The following is an 11,421-nucleotide window of genomic DNA, read 5'->3' as shown; positions in this document are numbered from 1 at the left end:
GGGGGGTCCCAAGGCCTCATTGTTCGAAAGAAAGTCGTTCCTTGGCTAAAAGACAAAAAAAAAGCTACCCAGGAATATAGAAGGCTGGACGAACTTAGGGGGGCACGTGCCCCCCTGCCTCCCCCCCCCCCTTGCCTACGTGCCTGATGTTACAGTTGTTTCTTTCTGATTGACGTCCAGCATTCGCAGACATTCCTGTGGATTGTGCGAACCATGTTATGAGAAAATCGTTAAAGCGAGTGAATAATATTATGAGTTAGTTTCTAAAAAAGCTTTGTCTTTTATTTCTGATTTTTACGCGAAATCTCCATCGCCTCCTTTATATTTTTCTACCAGCATCCTTTTCAGCATTCAGCGTCGTGGGTATGCGCCATTATCGGTGATCCTCATTGCAATCATCAAGCAGTCTCGCGCTCTTAAGAAGTGCACGCGGAAGAAGAGATGGAGAATTTCAAGGCGCTGTTTGCTAAACTGGACTGCCTTAAGAAATCAAATGGGTAAGTGCTTTACTGAATTTGTCACTTTCATGAGAGCAATCTCTCAGATTATGATCTCATAGACTTCCCATCTGAACGCAAAAAGGTCTTCCATACGATCTGTGTTGCTTGCGTGGCATGAAGTATGCCTTGGAGGACGCTGCAGCTGCAGGATTCTGTACTCTATTGTCTCTAAGGGACCTTCTTTTTTAGGCTATCGATACTTTGAGTAGAAAGTTATTCATCTTGCGGCCGCAGTAAGCCTCCCAGACTTCTCAAAGTGGGAGAGCCAGGACCCTACTTCCCGCACGGTAAACACGCCTATATGCTTTGATCTTTATTTTTCTGCTACAATAATTATCGTATCATCAGGAAGTTAGCGCACATAAACTTCCGGAAGAATGCATTGTTAGTGTAGATTTCGAGGAAACATAAAAATAGATAACGATTTGTTTGTTTTTTTTGTTGCTTAATTGCAGGCCATCGAATACGAGTCGCACCTCGCTGGTGCCACGGCAGCACGCGCTGGGGTCGGCTCAGATGAGCCATTCCATGGATGTGCTGTCGTCGCCGCCGTTCAACACGGCCATGCATGCGCTGCGAAAGCTGAAGCATCCGGCGAAGGGCGCTACACCGTTCAGCCAAGTGGACAGCTTCAGGCCCTGTGGTCACCATGTGCGTGCCTTGCTGATGGCTTGCTCAGGCGCACTGGCCGCAGGCATGGCGCTAGGTTACGGCTCAGCCGCCATGCCTTCCATCGAGCGACGCTTCCGGCGCGACGCACCATCCGAGCCACCCGACAACCGCTGGATCCCCGACAGCCTCTTCCTGGGTGCCAGCGTTGGCGCCCTTATCTCAGGTATGCAAGTTCTAGCAGTATAGTTACATCGTGTCCGGTATTCCTGAATGCGCAATGGCGCTAGCGTTATGCTGGTTCACCATATAGTGATGGCGACATATCCTGACGCTACGCGTAAACACAATGTAGATGTTTGAAAGAAATGTCGGCTAACGTTGCCATTTGAAAGGCATTTCTGATACTTCATGGATGAGTCATTTCTGAAGGGGACTCCTGTCACGTTTCGAGACTCTTATGGATCCTGATCTCCAGAATGTCTGAAATCAGGACGCTTATTCTGAACATAGAGGTTTTGTTCCACGGTTATGTTTAACACATGGTGGCTGCATCGGGTGGCCCACGCAAAATCTGCTTGAGACCAGTCACGTGTGTGTAGCTCATACACATACTTGCTAAAGAAATTTAGAAAATGTATATTGGATGAAGTCAGTCATATGCGGGCAGCGCCGCTAGGGAGAGGTCCGCATGCTGCATGAGGCCGGCGGGCCGCGTGTTCGAGACCCCTGACTTAGAGGATCAGTTGTTACGGTGCGAGGTGTTGCGGTACTGTATGCGTTTTATAACGTTCGTATATGCGCTATCGCAGGAGTGGACGCCCGCGATGTAGGTGCGACAGTTACGTTGAATCGCGTCGTAGTGAGGCGATTCGTGTTCCACTAACAGACCAACCCGACATCCAGCGGGTGCTTGTAATATGGATCTAAGGCCTACTGAAGGGCAGGAGGTTCCCTGAATCTAACATTCACCCATGGCCTCGAAGACCCGAAAGCGTTAAACTAGTATCCTAGTGCAGTATTCAGCATCATATGCTTGCCGCTATGGGTGTAACGAAGAGCTATGCACTGGCAGTTAACATGTCTTTAATGTATCCAACGCTATGCGTACATACTTTGCCAATTATGGATATACGTTTTCTGCCTGACTTTCCTTTTTCTAGAAACGCAAATAGCCTGCACACAGCTCTAGGAAAATTCTGCCTTTTACGTGTTGTGCATCATCTGCCCAGCGATTTGTGGCGCGACTATATTACTTTTTTTCTTGTTGGTTTGTCTGTACTTGTCGGCAATGAAGGCATTCTGCTGCACCTTGCGGGCCACCGAAGGACCCTGCTGCTGTGTTCGGGTGGCCTAACTAGCTTCTGGGTGTCTTTGATGTTGGCCAACAAGGTCAGCATGATGGTCGTCAGCCGGGTGGCGATCGGCATCTGCGTGGGCGTCATCACCAACTGCGTCTGCCTTTACGTCACCGACGTCGCTCCTCCAGCCAAGAGAACGCTCTACGGAGGACTCGTTGAGGTTTGTTTCATCACAAAAATATGAGAGAGACTCAAGAGATGGACAAAAAAAAATTTGATTTAAGTATTGCCAAGTTTAGTTACGTTTGCTGGTAGGCTTGTTAAGGGTGCATTGTCCATTCTCAGAGCGCCATGCACACTGCGCAAAAAACAACAAGAACAGACAGGTGCGCGTAGCTTGCCTATTTATGCCCAGACACTATGAATATCAGTCTTATATACATTACAGTTATGCATGACAAAAATAAAAGAGAAGAATTTGACACGCGCACAAAAAAATCTGGCGTCTCACCACGTGTTTATCGTCCAGAACGATGGCTCGTCCTTCATTTAGAGATTGATACTCATGTGTTTTTTTTTATCTGAAAACACAATAGGCGATGTATCGACGCACGAAGCTCCTAGCCTATTTTGCGAGGTTCAATTTTTTCGTGCGTTGTCTTATCGCAGCATCTGCATATTACGGTGGCCCACTGAACTACGAAAGTGTATATTAAAGGGTAAAAAAATCTTGCTTCAAAGATTTTATGCCACGACGACTAATCTAGTTTTACACAGTAACGTATTCCGCATTTTATCCTGAGCTACCAAACCAAAAAAGAAAAAGTAAATGCAGTATCACCTATGATGGAAGGCAGTGACATGATACCCTGCTCACCATTACGCGCACCCTATAGAAAATTCTGGGCTGTTGGATGCCGGTGTCGTTGGTCCATAAGATGGAAATAATAGTGGATGTGGTGCAAATAATAGTGAATAGGCTGTTATGTAGTTGCAGCTATCGATAAAGCTACAAACCAGTGCACTGGCGCAACTGCGATGTGTAGCGTCGGTTGCGCCAGAAAACAACGTAATACTCATTCAATTGTCGGCGCGTATTTAATGAAAGTGGTTAGAGTAAACATAAAGCCTCTGATCATGCCGCTCTTTTCAAAGAACGAATAATGGCTATTAAACTAGGTGGTAACAGCCGGTAAACTGTATCTGCTCCTCGGTTCACATGGGATCTTTTTTTTTTTTAGTTGGGTTATGAATTGTCAAAGAAAGTCAGCGCTCTTGCCCTTACCGGCATGCCACTCGATGGCGGCAGCATTCTGTTTGTGTTTCATAAATATGCAAATTTTAGTAGGACATGAAGATCGCGTCTGTCTTGAGTATGGGACATGCGAAACTGAAGCCGAACAATGTGCTTGTGTTGACTAGCCGTTTTACAGAGGGCCAAACGTGTTTCAGCGTGGCGTAGTGGTAAAGTACTGTGCAGGGGATCTAAGGGTGGCACGTTTTATGTGTACAGCTTGTTTTTTTTATACTCATATTTACATGTGGCAGGTAGGCACAAATGTTCTGACACTGTAGAGCCGTTTTGCCCTCCGTTATTCTCCAGCATCCGTCATACGTCAGCATCCTACAGCATGCACCATATACCACCATATTCAACACCGTAATCTACCATAATGATAGATGGTGGAAGCCTCCATTCGATATCGTAGACATATTTTCAATAGGCAAGTAGGTCCCAAGAACAGGGCAGGAAATTCAAGTGCAGACAATAGCAACACATGTACAGTTTTTCGCACTGTTCTTATGCCCCACCTGCAATGAGCCAACTCTAGCTGAATGTCTACCCTTTGAGCCGCGTACTAATACTGAATTACTTTGCACGGTGTTCCTAGGATTAAACAGTCAGATTTTGCAGTTACGTGCTGGTTGATGAGCTCTTTTTGCGAATATGATAAATAAGTCATCGGCCACTCGTGAGGCACTTTTTATTTTTGATAGGTGAGGCTGCCCGTTGGCGATGTAGTTACGCATGATTTTTTCTCCCTCCCACCTTCTGTAGAAGCCTTTTCTCCTTGCCATTAGCATAATTTATAATGTCTTAACAGGGTTGCTGCTTTGTTGAGAAGCCCTAGAACGCAGTGTTGAACAATCACTTTATAAAGTGACAAACTGCCCAAATATTGTCTAGGACGAGTATTACGCGCTGTGTTACTCGGAGAGTGGATACAATAAATTGAATCCAACAGACAATTAGGCCAATGAAAACATATGGGACATTAGTTGTTGTGTTTAACTGTAGTGTACTTATTACGACGTAAATCGAAATAAATTAAAGTGGACGAAAAATATTGAAACATCATTCCCGCCGGTGGGATCTGAACCTAGAACCGTCGAATTTCGCGTCCTACCAGTAGAGTGGATGCAAAATAAAATGTCCACATTTAAACAAAGTTTTCAGTGCGGAAGTAACATCGTGCTGGGGAAATTACACTTTTGCGATGTGTTCAAAACGAAATACAACCAGGATAATCTATTGTTCCAATGACAAACAAGTGCAGCCATTAAAACGGATTCGGAATGAATCACTTTTAATGCCATTCGGCCATTAAACACGAATATTGAATGAACACCATCTCAAGAGCTGCTGTCCCCTGCATATAAAGTTAGAAAATACGCTATGAAACTTATCAAACAATCTGCTCTGAGAGTACTTACGACGTTTCGCGGCATGTAGGTGGCGACAAGTGCGGGCATGCTGTGTGCGTACGCCATGGCAGGCTTCGCGTGGCAGCAGCAGGCGGTCGGTTGCGCGATGGCCTCGGTACCCATGCTGGCTTTGCAGCGCTATGTGATCGAGAATCCCCGGTGGCTGATGTCCAAGCACCTTTCATTGGACGCCGACACGGCCTTGATGCGTCTGTACGGTGTCGACCCTCCACCCGATTTCCGCGACCACAAGGGAAAAGCAGCTGAGGAGCAGAAGCCAGCCGCCACTTCCAGCCGCCTGTGGCCCAGTAACACGAGGTAGAGAACCTCTGCATGTGCCATGGTATGGTCCTTGGGCTGGTCGAAATCGAGCGCTCTGATTGTATTCCGCTGATTTTTTTTAACGCACCGCGCTACAGGTACCAGCGCTTTGAGGCCCTTACGCCTTTGACCTCGGGTAGTGGATGGTGATCTCGCTGAGCTCCGGTCAGTTGCTTCTGTTGCTTCCTTTGTGTTGTGAACGCGAGCCGCTCGGCTACACGGGGGGATTCTTTGGCGCCTACGTACCCAGCTCGACGTTCACAGCGCAACACTAGACACGGACGAAGAGGAGACTGAAACGACACGAGCGCAAACTCGGAACTTGTTTATTAGAAGCAAGAACGACACTTAACTCACAACTGGTTCTGATAAGCCAGTTGTGAGTTTCTGCTCGTGTCGCTTCAGTCTGCTCTTCTTCCATGTCTAGTGTTTTGCAGTGAACGATCATTCACTACCAACTCACCCAACTGTCAACTTTTTTAGTACTTTGTTCGTTTTGCTGCAGAATGTACGTTGACGTAATCCCTTTTCCGTTCTCTGATTGCTCTAGCGATTGGTTGCACCTTCGGCTCAGAAGCGCTTTCTCAGGCTGGGATCAAGAGCGGGCTCCGCATTGTTGCAATTCAAATAAGAGCGCTGTATCGACTAGACGCACGTATCATTAATTATATCTTAGTATTTTTCCCCGCCATGGCCCATGAGAGGTATCGAGAGCACTCGGCTGCTTAACATGATGAAGTTTCCTCTTTTTTAGTCGCCATAACCAGCGCCATTTGAGGCGTTTACCAACGCCATATATATCAGAATTTACGAAGCTTTTTATAGGTTTTGACGCTCGATTGATATGTCATGTTCACTTGTTTACTCCATGGCGCTTCTCAATGTGAAACTACATGGACAGACGTGTGTGCGTTCCTCTACGATATTATTGCACATTTTAAGCGCGTTTGAAAATGCACATTGCGATGCCACCTTGCATATGCTTATTTCACAACGGGTAATATCAGAGCGCGTAGACGATAAATGACACACCATCACCGCCTTAATGGTGTTATATTCGTACTGCAGCGTTTTACGAGATTTTCAAATACCCAACGCTGCACCAATAGGAATCCACACTTAGCCAGTCATATTTCTCTGATTCTGTGTCTCCTATTTCTTTCTCATCGACAGAGTGATGTCGACATGCCTATTGCTGTACCTCCTTCAGACATCTCAGCGCCCAAATGTTCTGCTGCGCGCTGTTCAAGTGATGAGCAACGTGGTGGTTGAAGTATCGCCGCAGTTCCTGGCCTTTGTGCTGGTTTTCTCTCACCTCGCCTGCGCCACCTTGGCCGCAACCCTAACGCACCTCGTAATCGTCGCACTCAGCTCGGAACGTCGGCCTTCCTGGTTGCAGTTACTCTTTTCATTTTCCGCCGCTGGACCACCTAACTTTCACGTGAGCCTGACTTCATCGATATGCAAGGATTACCGTGGCTTTTGTCTAAAACTTGCACTATCTTAGTGGTACATTCGGTTATCGCTACCAAGCTCCGACTAGGATTGATAATGATGCAGAGCTCATTTTCCGTGCGATCCTGAGAAAGCGTGACCGAGTCTCACGAGCAGTCATTGGTGGCCGACAAGCCATTTTTGGCAAAACGTCTGTTGCAACAAACAAGACCACCAGGTGTCGGTGAACTGATGCAGTATGTGCAGCCGACTTCTTCACCACGCCAACGACGGAAGCTGCACAACCACTTACACCAGATCCCGATGACGCCCCGAGGGCGAAGTGAGGGCGTGTCTCGTTGTTCGGAGCTCGAACTTAGTGCTCTGAAAAAAAAACCTAAGGTCTGCTACGTCGCCAGAGGCTCTAGAGTGCTTGAGTAGGACAAACCGATGTGCCATTAATTATAAATACCTTCTGAACATGCGGGTTGTGATAACGCCATATGCAGAGACAGACATTGATAGCATCTCTACAGATGACAGTGAGTGAGGGCTCACATCTTCTGAACAATAACATTGAAGGAGTGTCACTACGTTGGCAAATTCTCTAACTGCCCACGAAAACTTCAACGCTTCTCTTGTAAATGCCTAAATTGATTTATTTTTACTTGGACGTTTCCCTGCAGCGCCGCAACATTGCTACAGGAAAACCCATGTATCGTTGCCTAAAAAACAATTATTGCACGGTAGAGATTCTCACTCTCCTATTCAAGAACGCCTTCAACATAAAAATCCAGAAGTGCCGAGGTTTTTATGCGTTTCCGTCAAGTAAAAAAAAACTTATAGAGAATCCAACGAGACTTAATTTCAGTGGCCAGATAATATAGAATAAATTCTGGCAGATATGAAATGAATCAAGAAATTATAGTCACTATTAGCTTGCCACTACATGTTATCGTTTGCGAAAAGCTCATATGCGACAGTCCAGACCGTGTACCCCGTAACGTAGGTGAAAATGATTCCCACTTTGTAACTCGTGCAGCCACTGGTCCGTGACTGAACAATCTGGCAAGACGAGCTGGGGGCCGCGATCTCGATCGTAATGCTCGTGGTGGCGTACTCGACGGGCGTATGCACCTGCCGACGTTGCTGACCGGCGAGCTCATGCCTTCGAGGATTCGCTTGCTGGGCTCCTCCATCGTGTGGTCGTCGCGCTGGCTCTTGGCGTTCCTGCTGCGTACTTCGAGCATCGACGTGCTCACCGCTTTCCAGCAGAAGGGACCGCTGCTGGCGTTAAGCCTGACAGTGGCAGCCGTCGCCACGACAGCTATATACCTGATCCCTGAAACTGAAGGCCGTACGCTGGACCAGATTGAACACGACTAACCAGCCCTTCTGCGAGCACCATATTCTTGCTTTTGCTAGTTCCACACTGCCAATTATTTTATTTTTACTGGAGAAAATAGCTGCTGCATCTTTATTAATGCTGCAGTATAAGAAATTTGTGTCAATTTCAGTTCCTGTTGAGCCGCTTTTAGAAACATATACATTGGTATTAGAGCGAACGATTCGATTACGCTTAATATTCGTGTTTTGTACAGTGGTCGCCGACATAATTCATTTTGAGTTGTCTTTCGATAAGCCTATCGGTGCTGTTTCTATGAGATTGTGGCAAGGCGCGGTTTGTACCCTATCTTTTGATTTGCCATTTTTATGAAGGCTGTTAAGGCACTGCATTAAGTGAACGCAACCTGATTATTCAAACCTACGGTCTCCGCAATAACAGCCGTCAATAGTTTTCTATTTCTTGAATTTAAGATTCACGTTTACATAGCCATAGCGCAAGTAACTTATTTTGCCAAATAAAAATAAAGAAAAAACGTTTTCTTAATCTGCCGGTACTTTCCTTTTTTCAGCAAGTATGTAAGATATCGTGAGTTGCTTTTTTTATGATAGGATCTTAACAATCTGTGAGTATGGACCAAGATAATCATCCGAACGAATTGTGAATGTACCATTTAGCAGCTTTTACGTTTACGCTTTCTGTAGCTAGCTTTATAAAGGTGTAATATGCGTAAGAAATTTGCTTCCGCAGTAACGTCATCACTGTTATCATTGAATTTCTATATCTAAAATCACGCTGTACTTACAAACAGCGATGGTTCGAAATTGCGTTCCACACAACTTGCATTCCTTTTTATAGGAGTGCTGTGGGGTAAAATCCTCAGGACTCGATGATGCTGGCAAATGACTCCTACAAAACATTCTATTGCGCTGTGCGTGCAATATGCCCAGGACTGGTTCTATAGGTGGTTAGTTTTTACCTTGTCGTGTCTCTACTATGGCGCGATGGGCGCTGCGTAGCATTAGAGTGCATCTACCTGAGTGCCCATGACTAAGATTTTATGGACATATTTGTCGAAATCAAGAAGAAATGGACATGGACAGGGGATGTACCGCGAAACCAAGATAAACCATGGCTCACAAAGAGCAACAACTAGATTCAAGTGAAGTCTAGCGCGCGAGGTGGGCAGATTAAGAAGTTCGCGGACGAAGGACACACCACAAGGAAGAAAATGCACAGATGCAGCACTGTCTTCTTAAGAAGACGTACTTCCGTGCGGGACGCTTGGCGAGAAGATAGGGGAAGGCAAGCTTACGTCACTTAGGTTTGAATGCTTGGTCGCGGTTGTCATTAAGTAGCTCCGCACACACGCCTTGCTACCACTTGTCGGAAGTTCGTCTGCATCCCAAGATTCTGCGAACAGCGCATGCGGATGTTCTAACGCGATAAAGAGACAGTGTCGCAGAAAAGCGGTGTCGGGCGGTAACGTTGTCTGGAGCGAGAGTCTCGATGGATGCAAGGATTAAAACCGGCTTGGCGGGAATCAACCTGAGCATTCTTCGTGGCAGTCGCGCCTTTTACCACACAGCCACAGTAGAGCTTGAAACTGCTTCTGAAAGAGACCCTATAGAGTCACGTCCGAGCAAGGAGTCGCATAACAGATGTAACATTGCATGGAAGAGGCTTATTTGCTCCTGGTGTCGCGCCATGTGAATTTCGTAGCGAGTGGGTGTTTGAAAGCTGCCGACCCATTGCCGAGAGCTCAACATAATTCATCCTCATCATTTTCAGCATCAGCCACATAACAAACTCCACAGCTACGAAGGTGTACGTATTGTTTTTACAGATCCTTTTAGATACTTTGCAGTTGTACTGCAATAGACGCCTTAGGGAGTTCACAACGGTCAATGGCACGCACGCAGGTGCTCTACCTCACAACACTGTTGAGAAGAGGGAAAGTAAAAAAATTTCATTTTCAAAATTCATGTCAGGGTTCGAACTCTCTGATGAGGCTTCACTGATATTTCACAAGATGGTCGGTATATGGTGAGGTGTCCAACGAGAAGTGAAGCATGTCAAGCGAGTGAGAAGACTCGTAGCGCCCTGGCACAGGTTAACGCATGCGTCAGCTGGTCTTCATACCCTATAACCCCCGCCATAAAAAACGCAATAAGAAACCCTCCCTGGTCATATTTCGTCATTTGTCACCTTCCTCTTACATAAACATGCCACTCTTGCATATAAATATTGGGATAAGCCAGTGCCCTGCCCCGTGGTTCTTCTTCTTCTTCGTCTTCTCTACGATACTACAATCTGCCGCATACGCCTGGCGGCAGTGAGGCGACCGCGGCCTTCGTTGATTGGTCTATCAAGATTGCAAGTTTGCGAACGCCCATTTCGAACGTTGATTGAAATCTCCTATCTGCTCTTTCTCTTCTTTGAGCCTCTTACTCTCTCTCCTGGGGTGCTTAGCTATGCCTCCTAATAAGCTGCAGGACACAGCGCCGTTGCGTTTGTCGTAACGAAAAGCCACGCAGCTGCCGTAGGATCAGTGTGACTTCCAGTGATGGTGTGCGCAAATATGTTTTCTTTGTGCTCAGTGAGATCCTTTAAACATAACAACCAAGCAAGCAAGATACCTGCATTGCCTTGAACTGAATTGTACCTCCCAAAGCCACGATATGATTACCAGGCACGCCGTAGTTAAGGAATTCGGAAATTTTTTACCATGTGGAGTTTTTTAACGTTTCTTTTTTTAAGTATAGGGGCGGTTGTCGCGTTTCGGCCCCGTCAAAACGCGAATGCCGATACGGGAATCGAACCCACGGTCTTGACCTTATTTGTGCAACACCTTAGCTGCTAGGTGGTGCTCCGATCCCGGCAGCCTTCTTTGTCGACAACTATTGACGGCTTTTGCTGGATTCATCGCCCTAGACGCTTCTTTCATGTCAAAGTCATGCGCACTTTCTCTTCCCAAGGATGCGCAGTGTTGTTGCGTCTCTTACGTCGGCGTTCATGCAAGAACCTAAACACCCCTCCCTGCAACAGTTTGTAATTGTATGTATGAAAAGAAGCAGACATAGGCGTCTGCCGGAGTCATTATTGTGGGACCCGTAAAACGCATCATGTGGTTTCAGATATTCTGTTACGGAACGTAAGCGTCCGCCGACCTCCACTTTCAAATGACTATTTAGAATGAAATCAT

General features: G+C 46.4%; 1 protein-coding gene across 1 annotated transcript; it reads left to right on the top strand.

Moving 5' to 3' along the window:
• The first annotated feature begins 441 nt into the window (after positions 1-441).
• Positions 442-8,257, top strand: LOC119403448 (uncharacterized). Its single transcript, XM_037670381.1, has 5 exons — positions 442-497; positions 956-1,335; positions 2,407-2,630; positions 5,145-5,434; positions 7,945-8,257. Exons 1-5 carry the CDS (start codon positions 442-444, stop codon positions 8,255-8,257), a joined length of 1,263 nt encoding a protein of 420 aa, XP_037526309.1.
• The last annotated feature ends 3,164 nt before the right edge of the window (positions 8,258-11,421 follow it).

Source organism: Rhipicephalus sanguineus, chromosome 8 (genome assembly GCF_013339695.2).
Source record: "Rhipicephalus sanguineus isolate Rsan-2018 chromosome 8, BIME_Rsan_1.4, whole genome shotgun sequence".
NCBI lineage: Eukaryota > Metazoa > Arthropoda > Arachnida > Ixodida > Ixodidae > Rhipicephalus > Rhipicephalus sanguineus.
This window is presented reverse-complemented; position numbering and strand designations above follow the sequence as displayed.